Consider the following 21,286-nt stretch of genomic DNA (forward strand, 5'->3'; position numbering starts at 1 on the left):
GAACTTCACTCTATTGAACGAGACATTGACTCTAATCACACTGGTGCCATATGTGAGGTACCATAGAAAGCATCTTGTTCTCCTAAACATGTGCTCCTCTTCTAAAGAACAGTCTATTTATAAACTCAGTCTTCTCAAAGGACCTGAGGTGACCAGACTATTTACCTTTCTAGAAGCTGATTTTTATCCACAACCTTCCCTTCCCCTTACCAAGTGCATGCATTCTAATCCCTGCTTCCAACAATTAAATACCCACCTATTAATTTTCTTTCCTCACACCCAGGTTGATTGAGCTCTTGACTTTTTATAAAAAAACAAAAACAACAGGGCAGGTCAAGAAACCCAACCCCTCTTCTCCAACCAGAGAGCTCCGCCCTCTGCCCTGGGGTGGCCTGAAGTTGAAGGCCAAAGAGGGAAAGCAGGGCTCACAGGGCTGCTGGGGTGAGAGCGCAGGCTCAGCCGCTGTAGCCAGTGGGACAGCAAAGGGTCACTCTAAAAATTGCTGCTAGGACTTGTCAGGTGGCTACTGGTGACTCCTCACCGGATTTTCCTTCTTCCTTTCTCTCTCTCCACAGATTGCGTCCCAAGAGGAGTCTGCTGCTGAAACTTCGTCACCACAAGTCGGGGAGGCCACTTCACACAGGAGGGTAAGGAGCTGGGGCCACAGTCTGCAATTCCTGGCTTCTAGATTCTGGGGTATGTATGGATCTGTGGGTGGGAGGGGGGGCGAAATATTTGTGGTTGTAGAGCTATTTCACGGAGGGTGTCTACAGCTGGGTTAGTGTGCTCATGTCCCTGATCTGAAGTTGGGAGCCAAAAAACATTTCCTTGAAATCTAAGGAATGTGCTAGATTGGGAGAATGTCATACATAGTAATAAAAATGGGAAGCTTCAAAAAAGTAAAGTTGCTTGAAATTTCCAACAACAATTTTAAGCCTCTCAAGTCTGATGTACGTGTTTCTTCCTCTGTGTTATAGAGAAGAGAGAAGGGAGAAAGTAAATTCTTAGGTTGGGTTCACAGAGTTGAGAGTTTCTTCTCTATTTTTATCAGGAACCATGTAAACATTTGGTACCCAATAACTTCAGAGAACATGCAATTAGTTTTTAGTTTTAATGAAATTGGTAGCAAAAAAAAAAAAATTTAAAAAATCAGACAACTCTTCACATTCCCAGAAATATAACCTATTGACAAAATAGAAAATCCCCCTGCCAAAATAGAACAAATTTGTAATTTAACTATAAAACAAGTTTTTGTTCTAAATGTGCACATATGGCTAGACTGACATACGTTTTATATTAGAGATCATATTGGAAATGAAACGGTAAAGTGGAAAACCCCCCTTACATTGGACTTAACTTAAAATGGCAAGCCGCACAGCCGTTTCTATTCCGGGAGTCAGTAATGATGAGTCCCAACAGATGTAACACTCGGAATGTGGCAGGAACAGGGAGCAGGCGCAGCTGATTTGCCCCTTTGGCGAGAGACATTCTGGGTGCCCAGCTCATTCTGGCATGGCAGTGACAGTGACACTTTACCACACATGGCTTTTCAGCTTGTCCTGTGTAGAGTCTCTCCCAGGAGGCGAGGGTGCAGGGCAGCCGGAAAACGAATGTTCTTAAGTATAAATTGACAGTTCTTTTCTATAAGTCAGTTCTAGGAGCTTTTCATCGGAGATCTGTTTCAGGCCAGGAGGCACTTGATTTCGGTGTGATACTTGCACACAGACTTACCCACTCCAAGGAGGGGGTAGAATCGTGTCTTGGCTGTATCATTCGCAATACAATGGTTCTGGATCAACTTTGGGTTATGGATCCTATTAAGAACCTCATGGAAACTCTGGGCCCACTCTACAGAAAAAATGCACATAAACACACGTACGACATGTTTCATAATAGTCCAGAAAATTTCATGGAATTCAAGGACTCACCTGAACCCAAACCCAGGAAAGGGTTGCCAGATGAAATATAGGACACCCAGCTACATTTGAACTTCAGATACATCACAAACCAGTTTTTAGTATAAGTATGTTCCAAATATTGCACTGGACGTGGTTGGACTAAAATATGATTCGTGGTTTATCTGAAATTCAAATTTAACTGGACATCTTGTATTTTTATTTTCTAAATCTGGTAACCCCAATCCAAATGCATGACCCCAGGTGAAGAATCCCCTGTCTCAGTTGCTTTATTCATATCTGATCATGAGTTGATTCCACGGTTCTAAAAGGCCATCTTGAGGGGAGAAGTGATCCAGGACCAGACTTTGAAAAATTCTGACAGCGAAAGCCATCTGTTTATTCTTAACTCTGTAAAAATTTAGAACTGAAAGATATATATCTCCCCATTTGACAGGTGAGTAAACTGAAATCTTAAACGGTTGGATGTTTTGCCACAGGTCTATCAGATGGTTAGAACAAAATGAACACCAAAACCCAATTTTCAGTTCTACGGCAACTAAAGGACATTAGTCTTAAAAGTTAGATTTCCAAGTCCCTCTCCCGACGCCCCACCTATCCTACTCCCCAACCGTAACACACACGCAACAGACTGGGAAAGAGAAAAAACTATTTCAATAACATTTTCAACAAAACCAAAACCAAAAATTTTACCACTGGGTTCTTGCGTCCTATATCCAGGTTTGGAGAATAGAGGTTAACTTTATGTATAGTTTGCATACTTTAGAGATAAAAGTCAGGCACAGGCCTTTAGCTAAGTTGAACCATAAGAAATCAATGAAATTTGTCTTTAAATAAAATGGATAATTTCCTATTCAACCTAACAATTAAAAAGAAGTACTTGATTCTCTGATCAACAAAGTCATTGAAGACCTCCTTATATCCAAATTTTGATTTTATATATCTCAGTCCTACCTCACTCAGTCTCCATCCTCTCCTGTTGGAAAGAGCTAACTTATTAACCTGCTACAGATTTTAACCTACCCTAGATTTAAGGGCGGCAATATAGGGGGTCAGGTGTCAACCTGATATTGAATGTTAGCTCTACAACACATTTGCACACTTATGTCACCTTGGATAAGTTTTCAAAACTCTCTCTGAACCTTAATTTCTTCACTTGGAAAATTAACCTAATATAACCTATTTTTTAGGATTTGGGTGATGGTTAAATTTTAAAAAATAATAATAAAATCGTAAAGTACTGATTCCAGGCTCAGCATACAGTAAGCCCTCAATTAACAAAGGCCAGCTATATAATTATTATTTTAGGAGAAATGGAGGTAGTTTACATTTGATACATAATATAGATTCGTGCTTTAAACATAAATTTAAATTTCTAAATTTATATTTAGGAATTATTTAACATACTTAAATTTAGCAAATACAAAAGGTGATGAAAAATGTGATGGCTCACATAACTGCCCAGCTGTTTTATCAGGTGTTGAATACATGACACTGTTGTCATAGAAACAACACAAGAGCCAAGATCTGCCGTAGGCAGTGGGAGCAGAGCCTAGAATTGCATCTTTGTTACCCTTCTGCCCAGTTTCTACTGGAGGACACCCAAGAGGCTGGTCTGGGTGACAGTGGATGGAGCAGAGAGAGGAGGAGACTGTGGTGTCCATGAGTAGAGAGGAGAATTCCCTGGGTGCCCTCCACAGGATGAAGGGATAGCTCTGTAGCATAGGGAGCCTTCTCCAACCTTCTGTACCCTATGCAAAGTCTCTTCTTTCACCCAAAAAGGGAAGAGTCAGGAAAGGATTGGCAGTGCCTGTAAATGGCTGCTCATCCCATTACACAACCTCAGCTGCTGTGGCTAGACCTGCCATTTCCAGCGTGTGAAAATGCAAGCCACTAAGAGTCCCAAAGGGGGCCTGTAAAGTTCTTCTCTTTGACCCCAAGAGGCAACTCATTAGAGCCTCCTTGGTTGGGAAGGAAAATTGAGCCTGTCATGCTTTAGAGGAAAAACAGAGAAACCATCTTAAAGCTCTCCCATTCAAGGGCAACTCAGCAAGGCTGTACTTCTCACCTTGCAGACTATAACCCCAGTCCAAGCCCTCCCTCGGATATGGTAACCATGGTGATTGCGCTGGCTACCAAGCCTAGGGAGTCCCTGAGCAGCTGGCCACAAGGCACTCACCTTGTTAAAACAAAAAAGAAAAAGAAAAAAAGCTTTTATAAAAAACAACAACGATAAGTAAAACCCTCATCCAACTTTGACTTAATATACAATTGAATCAATATGGATGAAATGCTTTCAAAGTTCATTACTCAACATCTACGTAGATTATAATCTAGATTATATATGAGAATATTTATGCAACTCATTTTTGTAACCTTTTTCTTTCAGCCACATTTTGACTGTCATTTTAACTGTCATTGGTGATCACTTATAATATGACCCATGGGTGCATAGTGAACATTGGTATAATTGTGGAAAAAAACAGTGAGTTTCTGTACAAATTGCTTTTGACTGCATGTTCACATATGACCTAGTGACTGAGTAATACATTTTTGTGAATGTTCTTTTCTAATCATTCTCTAATAGTCCATAGAGTCAGCTTAGAATCCCAGCACCATCACCAAATATATAAATAGAAGTGAATTAAGTTGTTCCACTTTACTTTCACACATCTACTCCTTAGACTGCCCTTTTATAACTTCTTTCCTCTAAAGTCACCCTTGCTCTTCCTTTAAATATGATTGTGGAAAAGTGCTGGTTGGTCAAGTGACATGGTAAATGTGTGTGTGTGTGTGTGTGTGTGTGTGTGTGTGTACCCAGTGTGACATGCTGGGGGGAGAGAGTCCCAGAGAGCAGTTTCCAGGCTCTCGGCCTCACGTGGAAAGGTGCTGGCTTGGGTAGCAGATGGTCATCGGCTGTTATCTGTTAGCCATTAGCCACTAATATAACTGCCATGGCTAAACTAGCAAGTGCGGATTGTGGATTGTGGATTGAGGAGAGGTGGATTGCAGTTAGCAAGTGGGGTTGGTTGGTAGAGAGAAGTGGACGGAAGGTTGTGGATCTTGTGGCTCCTGCTTCCTGTGTCTCCAACCCAGCCGCCAGCGAGACTATAGTGGTATGACTCCCCTATCTATGGCTCCGTGGGTGTTCCTTTTTGGCCTCACCATATCCTGCGTTCTTATGTGGGGAGCGGGACCAGAGACCCCGCATGATACCTTGCATGACACATGCCTTATGTCTGTACTCCCAGAAAAGCCCCCGTGTGAGGGGCCTGGAGAATATCTCAAAGATTTCCTGTCTGCTGCTGAGAACAAAGCCTCTTGGGTTTTGATCCTCCGTAATGAGGAAGCTAATCTCCTCTGCAATACCGTAGAATCCAGAGTACACGATACAGCTGCTCTTACCAGTTTAACTGGCCTGCGGTCCTCCTTAAATTAAGGAAAGCAGTAGCTGGAGCCCTACAGGCGGGGCTGATGGGAGATGAGCATTTATCAGGCTAGAGTAGCCTAGAGGCCATCAGAGTTTTGCCCAGCTTCAAAGAAGTGACCCTGATCATCAGACTCCTCTGAAGGGTCTGCTGTGTCCTTATTAGAGGAACATGGCACAGACAGGACACTTGGGCAGGTGGATGGACGGCCTCATTTCCCATGTGCTCACCTAGGAATGGAATGGAATAGCAGTTCTAGTAAAGAAACACTGAATTTATGAACATATCTGGGAAAATACGGCCACCAGGAAATTGTCTGCAGGCTCTGACTTCAGTCGTCTCTTAAACGGTCTCCTGCATATTTCTCTCCCTCTACCTCCCCTAGAGATAGCTAAAGATGCCAGTTATGTCTTCAAAATGATTTCAAGGTCTCTAAAAGCCGTCTCTTATTTTAAAAAATATATTACAAATACTAACTACTATTAAATATTAATAATATTATTAAAAGCAAACAAATTAATATTATTAAAGTATTATTTAAAGACTATATACGTTATATGTGTGTGTATATGTATATATATTAATAGTGTTAAAGTATTATTTAAAGAATATACATACTTTATATGTGTGTGTATATGTATATATATCACATATATATGTATATATTATATGTATGTGTATATATTTTATATATATATATATATATATATATATATATATATACTACAGTGGCTACTGTGTTAGAAATTTATATATGAGTCATAGAAAGACACTGATAAAAAAAAACTGGAAAAAAAAACAAACAGCAAAAAACATGCATATCTGGGAGGAAGACTAGATTTGCCCATTAATTGATTAGCTGGGATCATTTGTCAGACTAGTTAATGCATCACTCAGTAGGGCCCTGGAGAAATAGGACAAAGGCAAGAAAATTTAGATAGAAAGGGTCATGAGGGTTTCCATGGGAATGCCAGGGTCAACGTGAAGGCCAGACAACGGAGGAAAGAGAAGGTGGCAACAGGAAATAAGAGAAGGAAGGCCATGCAAAAACTTTTGCTGATTTCACTAGGGTTTCAGGTGGCCCTCTTCCTTCCTGGAGATTTCTTAATCCTTCTCCATTACATACTGACTTATCAAGTTCAAACCCTACCTGGCATCCAACAGCCTTTATGTATTGGCCTAACGTCACCTGCCTAACTGGCTCTCTCATGACTTCAACCGCCTTAGTCTGCACATACTATGCTGAGTCATAGCTTCCTGCTTCAGCATGAGGCGTTTCTTCTACTCCCAATGATCTCCCTCCTATACCTACGCCTCTTAAAAACCAGCACCTGTAGGACTCTTGTTATCTGCAAACCTTCTCATCCTAACACTACCCCCATCAAAATTGTCCCTTTAATTTGAATCCTTAAGTCCAGGCTCGTAGACTCAATCTATTCCATGTATTCTGTTGCTTTGCTTATAACCACATGTTGCAACCTATACCCACATGTCCAAGTTTTCCAAACTTCCAAAATTATCTTTATTATTGATATCAAAATAGAACTAATCGGCTCCTCATTTTACATAATTGGACAAGTCCCGTTTCTCTCCCTGGTATTTTCAGAAATCCCTTAGAAACGTTGACATGTTCCAGAAATCTCTCCTGGCTGCTATTTGCCAGTTCTCAGTCTGGGTCACTAGTTATGCTTGTCCCATATCTCCCCCTGCCCCTCATGATTGCTTCTCCATGATGGGGCAGCTTTCTCTGATTTGCTTCACCCCAAAGCTTAAACAGGTTACTTACTTTATTCCCAAAGACATAGCTAACAAGGGTTGTTGATTTTGATGAAAGGTATTCAAATTCTTTTGCACACTCACTCTTTGCCAGATACTCTGCCAAATGCTGTACAGGCATTTCGTCATGAAGTTTCATGGAGAACCCTATAGTCAGGCACTATTATTATCTTCACTTTAGAGACAAATCAGTGGAGACTGTAAGAGGTTAGATTATCTTTCTACCTCAAGAAACACTTCAGGTAAGTATTAGGTTGGTGCAAAAGTAATTGTGGTTTTTGCAATTATTTTTAACCTTTTAAACCACAGTTACTTTTGCACCAACCTAATAGTACAGCTGGATTTTGTGTTGTATTTTCATTATCATTGAGTTTGAAATATTACCTAATTTTCCTTATGATTTCTTCTTTTACTCGTGGATTATTTACAACTGTATTGTTTGATTTCCAAATATTGGTGGTTTCCCTAGTTTATTGTTATTAATTTCTAACTGAATTACAATTAGAGAACATACTCTATATTCCTTCAGTGCTTTTAAATTTATTGAGACATGTTTTGCAGCCCAGCACAGGATCTGTCTCAGTAAATCTATCATATACACTTGCAAAGAATTTGTATTCTGCAAATGGGTGTACTGTTTTAGAAATATCAATTATGTCAGGGTGATTAATAATGTTGTTCAGGTAATCTATACCTTTACCGATTCTTTTGTCTAGTTCTATCAGTTGCTGAGAGTTATTAACATTTTCAAGTATAACTAAGGAATTGCCAATTTTTCCCTTTAATTCAGTCATTTGTTGCTTTACATATACTGAAGCTGTTTTTTGCATATATACACTAGGGTTATTATATTTTCATGATGATTTGAACTTTTCATCGTTATGAAATTACCTCTTGATCTCTGGTCATTGTTTCTTTCTTGATGTGTGTTTTACCCGATATTAACATAGCCACTCCATTCTTCTGTCTACTGTTTCCATGGTAAATCTTTTTCTATCCGTTTACCTTTTACCTGTCTGTGTCTTTATAGTGAGTCTCTTGTAGATAGCACATATTTGGGTCTTGCTTTTCTTATTCATTCTAACAATCTGTGCCATTTAATTAGAATGTTTTATGCATTAACTTTTAATACAATTATTAATATAATTGAATTTAGGTTTACCATTAAAGTATTTGTTTTCTGTTTGTCCCCTCTAATTTTCGCTCCCCTGTCCCAGCTTTTCCGCCCCCTTTTGAATTCCCTTTAAATTTATCTCTTGGCTTTTCAGCTATACTTTGCATTCATTTAAGCCATTGTTCTAGGGCTCTGCTGTCCACAACCATGGCAGTCAATCACCTGGGTCTATTAAACACTTGAAATGTGGCTAGTCCAAAATGAGATGTGCTGCAAGTATAAAATGCATCCTGGATTTTGAAGACTTAGTATGAAAACTAGAGTGTAAAATGGTGTATTAATAATTTTATAGCAATTACATGTTGAAATGATATTTTGTATATAGTATGTTGAATAAAATGGTTCCAGGTAGTTTCACCAGGAGCATCTGCCACAAGCATTTTGCCGCAAATATTTTAGCAGGAAAACTAATTGGCCATAAGGCAATTTCACAGAAAAAGGTAAAAGAACAAAATATGAAAGAGGGACATAAAAAGGACATGATGAAACATGGAAAACATAATATTAAAAGTAAAAAGACTATTGTAAAAAATGAAAATATATTGTCTTTGAAGTCTTTCATTCATAGTATTTTACTTTCTTTTACTTGCTTGTTGATTCATCTTCCTGTTCAACATTGCACTTTTTTCTTTTTCACTACAATTTCTTCCTTCATGAAGAGAGGTACCAGTTTCTAACTAAAGAATAAATAATTAATGCTTTGGAAGACTGTTGTGAATTAGTAGACACCTCTTTTATATTTTCCGTAGCTTGGTAACCTTTTGTTTTTGATGGGTGAGAGGAATGACTGTGCCCACTGAAGGATTTGCAAAAAAACAGATACATTATCATTTTCTAGTAGTGTGTGCAATCTGGCTTTATACGTAGTTACTATCATTCATTATTATTTGAAGACTACCAGGGCTACCGGTCACTGTATAGACCATTATGAGGGCTAAGATTTATATCATATAAAAAATGAGAGTACTGCCACAAACTTTGTCCACGGAGAAATGAAACCAAAATGACAACCAGTTATTTTATCTTTTATATTGAAATTGCATTACAACCAATTAGTTACGCAGTGAAAGTGTTTGTGGAGAAAATGCTTGCGGCAAAGATGTTTACTACAAAACTACTGGACACAATAAAATATATTAAAATTAATTTCACTTGTTTCTTTTTACCTTTTTAATATGGTTGCTGGAAATTTTTTAATTACATGTGTGACTCATGTCAATTTCTATTGGACAGCATGACTGCAGAGATTACAACATGCAAAAGTTAAATTTTCAGAGGCTACATAAGGTAATGGTCGGCCACTTCACATAAAACATAAAAACCTTGCAACTGTATAGATTCATTTACCACCATCACCCCGTCCTTTATGCAGTAATTATCACATGTACTACATCTATGTACATGATAAATCCCACAAGAAAATGTTATCATTTTTGCTTTGAAGAGTCAGATGTATTTGAAAGAACTTTAGAGAAAAAATAGACCTTTATATTTACAATCTCTGATGCTCTTCATTTTTTCCTGAAGATTTAAGTTTCCATTGGGCTTTTTACTTTGGGATCTCTCTTTTCCAGAATCCCCAACTCACTTTCCAGTGGATGTGGTTGTCACAAACTCTGTCCTCTGGTTCTTCAAAGAAATAATAGTTTCTCTTGGAGTTGTTGCTGCCCTACATGCAACCTGGTTGTAGACAAAAAGCCATCAGATATAATTGAAGAAAAAACAAAGTCGGTGGGGACTCATCCTATGCTATTCCCCTTTTCCATTTCTTGAATCCTCCACAGAATCATCCGTTTGTTTATACTTCCTAGCATTGCTCAGTAGTTTCCCCTGTTTCTCTCCCGACTCTCCCCACCCTCAAATGCCCCAGGTTATAGGTTCTATTTGGGACAATCTGTCAGATAGGAGCTTTACTTGGCTCTACCGCCAGTAGTACAGTTTGGAGCTGCTACTTAAACCATGGCAGTTCTTCAGAGGCTGAAGTCTTCACAACTCTTCTACATAATATTCCTAAAGACAGAATGAGCTAGTGAGGAGTTTATCAAACTTTAGTAAGGATACTTGGAAATACCTCGATTAAGGATGATATAAGAGCTTAACAATGTAGAAAAGGAAGATTTAAAACTGGATATCAGATATTTTTGCTCCTAGAGTCACCCCTTTATTTGGAATGTCCTGCTGGCTCTTTGTCCCCTTTGCCCAAGCATATCACCATGCTTTTGAGGCTGTATTCTCTTTTTCCTCCAGAAACCTCCATTTTAACCAAAGAAACCAAAAAAAAAACCTTAAAATCAAAATAATCTCAGAAGAATGACACCCTGTCCCTTGGAGAGGTATGTTTCAATATAGTATTAATATAACCAATTGTTAAAATACTGAGATCCCTCTGTACTGAATAGGTAAACAGCCCAATTGCTGCTGCCCTGATCCCCCCCCCACACACACACTGAATCCCTCCCACCCCTCCAACCCTCTCCCAGGATCCCCTGTGCCTCACTAAGATCCAGCGACTAAAGACTTACACAGGGTACCAAGGGGAGCCTCTGGAACCCAACTCCAGATCTCTGGCATGAATCCATACTAGTTAGTAGGTACCCTGTTTTGTCAGTTATCGAAATATCCACTCCCACATACTACAAATAAAATAATATTTTAATGATAAACAGAATATTTAGCATTTCAGTCTGAAGCATTCAGTCATATTGCTATTAGGTTGGTGCAAAAGTAATTGCGGTTTAACATTGCAAAAACCGCAATCACTTTTGCACCAACCTAATACTTGGGTTCAGAATTTCCTCTAAAAAATGAGTGGTTATAAGCCTTACATCTAAATAAATTTGAAAATTGGCCAAAGGAGATCTTCTGGGAAAATAGACGGGACTTCCCCAAAGACACATTTTTGCTTCTATTCTAGAAGGTAGAAATGATGTTTTTTAAAAAAAGAGAGAGAAACCACAATTACTCTGCAGTGCTTCCCTAGTTTCTGTTGTCATTTTGAAGCTGTTATTTTTGTCTCTCTGACATAAATTACATATTGTATTGCTCCATAATTTCCAGCACAGTGCTGTCTACACAGCAGTATGTGTCCGATAACTGCTCGCTGAACAAAATGTTTAAAATTTTCCCCAAAGAAATCCAATAAAGGACACTTACCACATAAGTCAAATGCATTTGCAGACTGAATTACAGTGAAGTTGAAAATCTATTTCACAAGGTGAGGATGCATTTGGCATTGCTTGCAAGAAAGAAAGAGGAAGGATCTTGTAAACAAATATAAATGTGAATTTGACAATTTGAGCTTAATGAGGAAGGCAAAAGCCCTGGCAAGGAGATAAACCTTCTTCCTATCTACTTACTACTCTCCTTCCACATGGAAAGGAACAGGAATAAACACAATAGAAAGGTCATGGGATTTTTATGCATATATTCCAGTAATTAAATTGAAGACCTTTCAAGAGGGATCAAAGCTAAGTTTTACCCCTCAGGATGAACTCAATAGTCACACACACACACACACACACACACACACACACACACACACCCCAAGAAACTATAAAACACCTAAATACCTAAATGTCCATCAACAGGAGAATAATTGAATAAGTTTTATATATTCTTACTATGGATAATGCAGCTATTAGAGAGAATGAGGTAAATTTGTGTATGTACTCATAGAGAAGAATGTATGTAATTTACCACTAGGTGAAAAAAGCAAACTGCTAAATAATATAGCATAAATTTGTATTGATGTAAGATCTTTTATAGTACTCTATATGATGGAACTGACATACTGGCTCATGGGAACCACCTGGTACATTATCAGGAATTTGACAAACTGGTTGTTAAATAGTGGAAAGCTTAATAGCCGCGATGAGTGTATTTGCACCAAAGAAATCAGTATCTTACAGTTAAGGGCTTTTTTTTTTACCCCTAGAGCGTTCGTTTATCAACACACCACTGTTCGGAAATACGCAGATATAAGTTTGTATAAGCATATACAATTATCTGGAATGACATATAACAAACTTTGAATTGTTGAATTACACATACTGATTTTTTAATTTTAAAAAAGAAAAAAAGAAAAGCAGCACTGGTAATCTCACACACACACAAAAAAAGTGAATGTTACCATAATGTAAATAAAATCCATTTAGAAGTCAAAGTATAGCATCTTCCAATGACTACACTCAATTTTTTTAGAAAGGCTAAAACAATTTAATCTATCATATTTTAAGGGTTATCTACATATTTAGTATACTTAATATATTTCAGTTCTATATTTAAATACTAGAGCTGTTATAGAGATAAACTCATATTTTTTACAGGTTTAAAAATTGGTTCAAATATTTATTACATTGATAATGGAAAAATGGTCAGTATTCTTAATATGTGAGCCTCCATATAAATATATCTCTATGTGAATATATCTCTATGAGGCTCATTACTAGATTAAGAATTTTAGTGTCAGAGCATAAAAAAAGTTCTGATAGATTGCCAAAATATCATCCAAAAGACTGTATCAATTATACTCCCATCAATAATGTGTGGAGAGTATCACATCGGTATCTAATATTATGAACATTTAAAACTCTTTTAACCATCAGATAAACAAAATTTGACTACAAAGAAAATAAAAAGGATCTCTGGATTTCCGTTGACACTTTCCTAATAATTATTAGTTTAGCATTTAAAAAATGTATTAACTATTTGTATTTTATCTTCTATGAATGACCTAGTTACCTAGTCATAGCCTTTGTCTATTTTTTTAATGGATTACTTTTTCCTTATGGATTTGTAGGAGTTCTTTAAATATTGTGTCAGTTAACCTTTTGTCTCTCAAAAATGTTATAAATATTTTTCACAGTCTGTTGCTTGTCTCTTAGTTAGTGTGGTTTTATAGCAGTTTTATATTTTTCTATATTCAGATATTTCAGTCTTTTCCCTTTATGGCTTCTGGATTTTGTGTTATGGCTTAAAAGGGCCTTTCCTACTCTAAGAGTTAAAAAACAAAACAAAACAAAACAAAACAAAAAAACGTACTTTATTCTAGTTCGTGTGTGTGATTTAGATATTTCATTCATCTGAAAGTTATTTTAGTAAATTTGTAGAGTAGAAATCAACTGAATTAATACTATCATACAAGTCCTTACCCATTGATTTTCAAGTGCCAGATTTATTCGTGTATGTGTGTGTGTATTACAAAATAAACATTTACATTTTACATGGATTCCTGAATTTTAGTATTTTATTGAGGAAAACTTCAGAATAGTTATTAATTACTTTTATTTGAGAGTACACTAAGCCCTTTAAATGATATTTAACTACTATTCCATAATTACTGTACAGTTAGATCGGAGAATATTCGGTCATTTCTGCTGTATAAAATCACTTCGCAATACATCTATTGTACGGTCTCATTTGATAATATAAATCTTTCTTGAATTGTCTTCAATCCTTGATGCTGAAGTAAACCATCGATAAAATGTGCATCTAGTTTAATGTAAGTCTTCAAATCTATTTTTGAGGGTTAATCTACATTATGCAATTAAAAAATCTTTTTATCTTATAAAAAAGAAAAGTTTCTTAATGTAGTGATTCAAAGTCCAAAGCACAATTGAAATGAAACCATGCCTTTTTTATTTTCTAGCCAGCTCTTGCCTGTAAGTGTTTGCCAACATGGCCCCCAAGAAGAAGACTGTCAGAAAGAACAAAGGAGATATCAATGAGATGACCATAATTGTCGAAGATAGCCCACTAACCAAACTAAATACTCTGAATGGAATCCTAGAGGGAGGCAATGGCCTTAGCTGCCTTTCTTCGGAATTAACAGATGCTTCTTATGGCCCCAACCTCTTGGAAGGTTTAAGTAAAATGCGACAGGAGAGTTTCCTTTGTGACTTAGTCATTGGCACCAAAACCAAATCCTTTGATGTTCACAAGTCAGTGATGGCTTCATGCAGTGAGTACTTTTACAACATCCTAAAAAAGGACCCATCCACACAAAGGGTGGATCTGAATGACATCGCACCACTGGGCCTGGCCACTGTCATTGCATATGCTTACACTGGAAAGCTGACCCTCTCCTTGTATACAATAGGAAGCATTATTTCTGCTGCTGTTTATCTTCAGATCCATACCCTTGTAAAGATGTGCAGTGATTTTCTGATCCGAGAGATGAATGTTGAGAATTGCATGTACATTGCTAACATTGCTGAAACATATTCTCTGAAAACTGCAAAAGCAGCAGCCCACAAATTTATCCGGGATAACTTCCTTGAATTTGCAGAATCAGATCAGTTTATGAAACTTACATTTGAGCAAATTAACGAACTTCTTGTAGATGATGACTTACAGTTGCCTTCTGAAATAGTAGCATTCCAGACTGCTATGAAATGGTTAGAATTTGACCAAAAGAGGGTGAAATATGCTGCCGATCTTTTGAGCAATATTCGCTTTGGTACTATCTCCGCACAAGACCTGGTCAATTATGTTCAGTCTGTACCAAGAATGATGCAAGATGCTGATTGTCACAAACTTCTTGTGGATGCTATGAACTACCACTTACTTCCATATCATCAAAACACATTGCAGTCTAGGCGCACGAGAATCCGTGGGGGCTATCGAGTCCTTGTCACTGTTGGAGGACGTCCAGGCCTTACTGAGAAGTCCCTTAGTAGAGATATCTTGTATAGAGACCCTGAAAATGGATGGAGCAAGCTTACAGAAATGCCAGCCAAGAGTTTTAATCAGTGTGTGGCTGTGATGGATGGATTTCTTTACGTGGCCGGTGGTGAAGACCAGAATGATGCAAGAAATCAAGCCAAGCATGCAGTCAGCAATTTCTGCAGGTACTTGATTCTTTATTAGGAACTGAAATGGTTCAATAGTATGAGGAAATTGCCCTGACACAGGAGTAAATTAATCATGCCTATTAGCTCAGTAAATCAATAATAATAATAATGCCACAATACATATCTACACAACACTCCACATTATATAAAGTGCATCCATGTATGCTATGTGCTCTAGATTTCTGAATAAGCTTGTAAAGTGAGCAGGGGAGACATGATTATTCTGATTTTACACATGAGAAATCTGATAGCCAGAGAAGTTATACCACGACCACAAGTAAGTGGCAATTCACATTTTCTCATTGGTAGTCAGATGCTCTTCACAATATACTGCCTTTCTGAAAGACACTGGGTACAAATTTAGTTTGTAAGACTGAGTGTTAAGAATGATCAAAATAATACAGAATTTATTTTAAGTGACTGTTACTGATGACTGTCAGATTTATAATTGACAAATAGAATGGGAACATTAAAAATGTAGCAGTCAATTAATTTTAAATAATTATTTGAAGATTGAATAGCAGAGAAAATGTCAATATTTTTGATACATGAAGAGAAAAAGCATAAGAAACCCTTCAGAAAATGGAATTCAAATGCTATATTTTTTTTGTATATTTATAACAAAAAATTAAACTTCCATTTATATGAAATCTTCAGAAAGTCATGCTTGCATCCTGGTAGTAATAAAAAAATCAAACATAATTAATGAGCAAGATCTGAGAATTGAAAGAGTATATCATGAAAAATATTCTTTGTTATTTCGGTATTTGTGTGTCATTTAAATGAATCCATCTTTAGCCTTTAATTCTTAACTATAGTTAAGTTTTGATTCGGAAGTTAAATAGGATAGAGACGAATGAACATCAAACTGACAGGGTGAGTTCTGTGTTTACAATACTTTAAAACTATGAATGGGAAAGTATCAGTTTACTATAACTGCTGATTTTCCTCCTCTGATCACTCAGCTATTAGTACTCAAGTCACTGTTTTTGCAGTATTGATTTCAGTGCTTACTGTATAATTACTGTAATATTGAAACTGAAAACAAAAATATGTCCCTAAACTAAATAATCTTACCTACTAATAAGTGTTAGAGAAGTATCAAAAGTTAAGGCTTTGTTGATGCTTTCGGACATATTTTATTGATCTCATTCTAAACAGACTTTAGAAAACTTGGTTGAGTACCTCAGCTTTACTGCTACAATGGCCAGCTAGGAAAGGTGTACGAGTAAGAAGGGGTTTGTGAGAAATGAAGAAATCCAATTAGTCAACTCCTACCTTAATTGAGAACCAGCTAGCAATAGTTGGTCTTTGAAGATATGTGGAATTGACTTTAATGTGGCAGTGTTCCCTTTTCTGATTGCCACAAACACCCAGGTTCCATCCCTCTCCACACACACACACACACACACACACACACACACACACACACACTCACACACTCACAAATCCTACTGGATGATGGATAATCGAATATGGAGGAAAGGGGACTGGAAGACCACCGGTTTTTGTAGGGCCTACTCCAAGTGGCCTGATAAAAGAAGTGAATTTATAAACGGGAGGAGGGGAGACACCAGTGCCTGCTTTTTAGAAGTGTCACACTTTTTTGAAAGACCAACACGCGCATCCAGGGGAGGAGTGGCGCTATGTCAGTAACCTCCTTGCATAAAAAGTGTCAAAATCCCCACGTTATGGTTTGTGGAGTAACACGGGGTCCCTGGCTACCGCCACCAAGGCTGTCACACTTCCTCTGCCATTCCCAGATACGATCCCCGCTTCAACACCTGGATACACCTGGCCAGCATGAACCAGAAGCGCACGCACTTCAGCCTGAGCGTGTTCAACGGGCTCCTTTACGCCGTGGGCGGTCGCAATACCGAAGGCAGCCTGGCGTCGCTGGAGTGCTACGTGCCCTCCACCAATCAGTGGCAGCCGAAGGCGCCCCTGGAGGTGGCGCGGTGCTGCCACGCCAGCGCGGTCACCGACGGCCGAGTGCTGGTGACCGGCGGCTACATCAGCAACGCGTACTCGCGGTCCGTGTGTGCGTACGACCCGGCCGGCGACTCGTGGCAGGAGCTGCCGGCCCTGAGCACGCCGAGAGGCTGGCACTGCGCAGTCACCCTGGGCGACAGGGTGTATGTGATGGGGGGTAGCCAGGTGGGGCCGCGCGGGGAGCGTGTGGACGTGCTGACCGTGGAGTGCTACAGCGCCGCGACCCGCCAGTGGAGCTATGCGGCGCCGCTGCAGGTGGGCGTGAGCACGGCCGGCGCCTCGGCGCTGCACGGCCGCGTCTACCTGGTGGGTGGCTGGAACGAGGGCGAGAAGAAGTACAAGAAGTGCATCCAGTGCTTCAACCCTGAGCTCAACGAGTGGACGGAGGACGACGAGCTGCCGGAGGCCACTGTGGGCGTGTCCTGCTGTACCCTTTCGATGCCCAACCACGTGACCCGGGAATCCCGAGCCAGCTCGGTGTCCTCCGTGCCAGTCAGTATCTGAACCCGGGTAGATGCGGAGACGCGGGAATCACAGATACTTATTTGGGGTTAACCTTTGAGTCAGCAAAAAGGAAAATATATAACATTTACTGCAATGGTTGTATTTTAAAATATATCGAGGCCTATGTCTTGATGGGTTTAAATTCCTGGTATGGCATAATCTACCTCTGTGTGATTTTATTATGGCAAAATACAGGGCCATAGTCAACAATGAGAAATAGAATTTATGTAAACGGCCACTGGGTGGCAGACAGCATTCATTGTAGGCACTCTTCCATGGTAAGCACTGGACTCCTAAATGTTTAGCGGTAACACCCTCATTTGAGATAAATTCCTCCACACTTTAGTACACATGACACTTATGTGAGTAAACGATTTCACACACAAACGTTTATTTCCCTCTCTTTTTTTCTTTAGGAAGTTGAAAATATCCATTGATGGGTTAAATTTTAAGTTGGAAATCCACCTATAGTTATAAACACTTAAGATTTATTTCTATATTTAAATACAATTTATCTTCCTATACTCGTACATGACTGAGTAAAGGATTTTGAAAGGCATCCCCTGACAGAATCATAAAGCTTAAAACAAAATTTTACTAGAAAGTAACTGGGGTTCCACCCAAGGAATAAGTTTCTACCCTGTCAAGTTGATGCGTTCGGCTTATCCACGATTCCCTCATTCCTCCATGCCTCCGGCCCCAGGGTATTTCCTAAACTCATAAAATCTAGCCCTCAAAAAAGGAACTAATATTAGTCATTTAGTTTGTGGTGTAAATTTAAATCATTTTGTTGTTTCTCCTAGAAGTATTTGCACTTTAACTTTTGTTCCTTACTGGAGGAGCAATTCCTTCAAGGATCCTCCAAACCTGAACACTACATCAACAGGGTTAAAAGCAACCTTGACCCTAATGTTCTTTCCCGGGAAGAACACCAAATAAAATTACGTCCTTAAGGATTATTAACTTAAAGTTTATATAGCCTAATTTGTTTTCTCCCACTCTTTTATATGGGTGAAAATGAAGGATTTAAAACTCTTGGATTCACCGATAACTGGATAAATGGGTTCTGTTGATAGATGCCATTGTTTCCCATTTTATAGCAGTCCTCCTGATTTCTTAATTAAAAATCTAATACATTCATTTCACATAGAAATATAAATATAATAATGCCAACTCTGTTATATATTTTAACCTCATCTGCTCCAAATTAGCTTTGTGAAATAATGTGTATCCACTTGATATCATTTTTCATACATATTTGCTGAGTTTGGAGCAAGGGAATGATTGTTGTAAATGATACATATTTTCCTTTCTTATAATTTATCACTTTATTCTTTGATAGTTTGTTTTGGAGAGGAAGTGGCCTATCAACTATGGGTTAGGTGCAGTTGGATTTTGAAAAATAAAGCAAACTATTTAAATAGTTAAACATGAGCTATATGGAAATATAACCGGGTTTTCATTAATCCCACCCTCTCCCACCTTGTGTAGATAGATTATTGCTAGGGTTACAATATTTATATTTAAAATATGTTATTGGCACTGTGAAAAGTGTTCCATATAGTACACTTGTGGAACAATTTCGAATCATTGCCCCTTATGAAAAGTTCAATTTCTGTGCATTTAATGGTAACACTCAGGTAATGGCTAAAGCACAGTAAGTTATGAACTAGATATTAATAATAATAATAATAAAAAAAACACTAGGCTGCTTTTTCACCCCTCACAGAGCTTGAGGAGCTTCTTCAAATACAGAGCAGATCTAAACACACCTGCTCCCTTGACGCTTTATCTGCCCAGGAGGTTAAATAAAGCTGTGTGAGAAACTAGTTTGTGGAGCAAGTTAAATCACTGAGCTCTGAATTTACCAAAGTACAACCTATAAACTCTTTTGTCCTTGCAGCATCGTTGGTAAAATAAACTTTCCATTTTTAATAAATTATTTTCACGGTTTCTCCATGTTTCCCAACTGGAAAATTACTTCATTTTTATTACGTTTTCAACTTATTCAATTATACTCCCAAGTCTTAGGATCTAACCCTGTACCTCCTTTTATTTTTCTGAAAGAAAAGGACTTGTTGTTTTTGTCATGCCAAAGCCCTGTGATTGAATAAAAGCAATAGTTCAGTGTATCAGAGAAATAACATGTTACCCATCCACTGAAATAATAGAACTCAATCTCTTATTTTCTGAATGGGCCAGAGACCTGATGGGCAAGTCTCCAGGAAGCCAGACTTTAATGTAGTCTGTCCTTTTTCAGTTAGGTTCTTGGTGCTGAGTAGCCATCCCTGATGTACTAGCTGCTCTCCTTGGCATTGAACGAGTTTTATTTTTACTTCCTATGTTGTAAGAATGGTTATGAATAGAAAGTCAGTGATGGTACAGTTTATAATTCTAAACGATGAGGAGATGGTAGTGGAGTGTTGTCAGTGAGGAGATATAACTGAGTTAATAAGGAAATGAGGTTGTACTGAATGGCTGTATGATTTAAGGCAAAGCAGTAACTGTAGTAAGTGTCTTTTACACACGTGCCTGCAGATAGAGGTGTACCTGGAAACATGGAAATGTTAAAAGGTCCATTTTTTTTTTTTTTTTGCTGGTTATTCTGGCCAAATATCTTCAGAATTCATCCAAGTTGCTAGATAAAAGCAGCTAAAATCACTTCATTTAATGAATTTTTCCCTGAGTTACAAAGAAATGGATTTATACAATCTTCTCTGAATGATTCTATTGAATTCTTCTCTGAATGAGTTAGATCCCCATCCCAACCACTGACAATTATGTTTTCTAGCACAAGGCAGCATTCAAAGGAATTATTTTTCAGTATTTCTTTTCATACCAATAAAAAACCATAGTATAGTTTCCTAAACACTCCTTCATGGTAATTATGAGAACTATAGATTCTGACATATTAAAGATTTACCCGCCAGCACATTCAGAGGGTAAGCACCATTTAAATTTCCCTCTCAGGGAATTTGAAATAAAATACTTGTCTTGGATACTCCCACAAAAGGTTGTATTTATTCAGCAAATTTTGGCAAAAACGTTTTTTGTTTGCTTAAAACATTCTGGTACTATATAAGGAACAACAAACCAAAATGTATGTAGTGTTTGTAACCTCATCACTTTCAATAAAGCTGCATTCAAAAACAGCTTGTCAGTGATCAAATGTGGGCAGTTTTGAAGTGTCCTTTTGTGATGATTGTGGTGTATTTTTTCCCCTCTATTTAGTTTTCATGATGATTCACCTCAACAAAACAGACACACACACACACAAACTCACACACACACACACTCACACACACACACATACACACATTGAAAAGCTGTTCCAATAGCTTGAAGACTAATGAAAGATAAAGGGATAAAACATCAATAATGACTTGTGTTATAACTCAGACAAAAGCCTAAGTCTGGTATATCTCAGCCCTAACCACTTAGAAGTTGTAGATTAAGTATGTTTGCACCATTAGTCTCGTTTCCACCCTGACCACAGCAAATCTGGCACAGACTCGGATTCACCATCATTTGCAAGGAAACTACTTTTTAGGAAATGCAATTGTACAGACAAATCCTCACAGCCTTCCTCTTCCACCTTACCTGCCAAATGAAATGTAACCATGGTAAAAATTCTCAACCTTTGAT

General features: G+C 38.1%; 1 protein-coding gene across 4 annotated transcripts; it reads left to right on the forward strand.

Annotated features, from left to right (window-relative positions):
- The first annotated feature begins 379 nt into the window (after positions 1-379).
- Positions 380-20,839, forward strand: KLHL31 (kelch like family member 31). 4 transcript variants are annotated; one of them, XM_081032512.1, is made up of 4 exons: positions 380-441; positions 576-696; positions 13,942-15,142; positions 16,909-20,839. In XM_081032512.1, the coding sequence occupies exons 3-4, from the start codon at positions 13,971-13,973 to the stop codon at positions 17,639-17,641; spliced, it is 1,905 nt and encodes a 634-aa protein (XP_080888638.1). In that variant the 5' UTR covers positions 380-441; positions 576-696; positions 13,942-13,970; the 3' UTR covers positions 17,642-20,839. The 4 variants fall into 4 exon arrangements, with proteins under 4 accessions (XP_080888638.1, XP_080888637.1, XP_080888639.1 ...); XM_081032513.1 differs by having other exon boundaries at positions 395-441; positions 576-647; XM_081032511.1 differs by having other exon boundaries at positions 390-647.
- The last annotated feature ends 447 nt before the right edge of the window (positions 20,840-21,286 follow it).

This window comes from Rhinolophus hipposideros, assembly GCF_964194185.1.
Source record: "Rhinolophus hipposideros genome assembly, chromosome: 3".
Lineage (NCBI taxonomy): Eukaryota > Metazoa > Chordata > Mammalia > Chiroptera > Rhinolophidae > Rhinolophus > Rhinolophus hipposideros.

Bases quoted from the DNA above. Each gene is read 5' to 3' on its own strand.
- KLHL31 (XM_081032512.1), top strand. From the start codon at position 13,971: ATGGCCCCCAAGAAGAAGACTGTCAGAAAGAACAAAGGAGATATCAAT. The intron at 15,143-16,908 runs GTACTTGATTCT...TGCCATTCCCAG, and splicing joins GCAGTCAGCAATTTCTGCAG to ATACGATCCCCGCTTCAACA.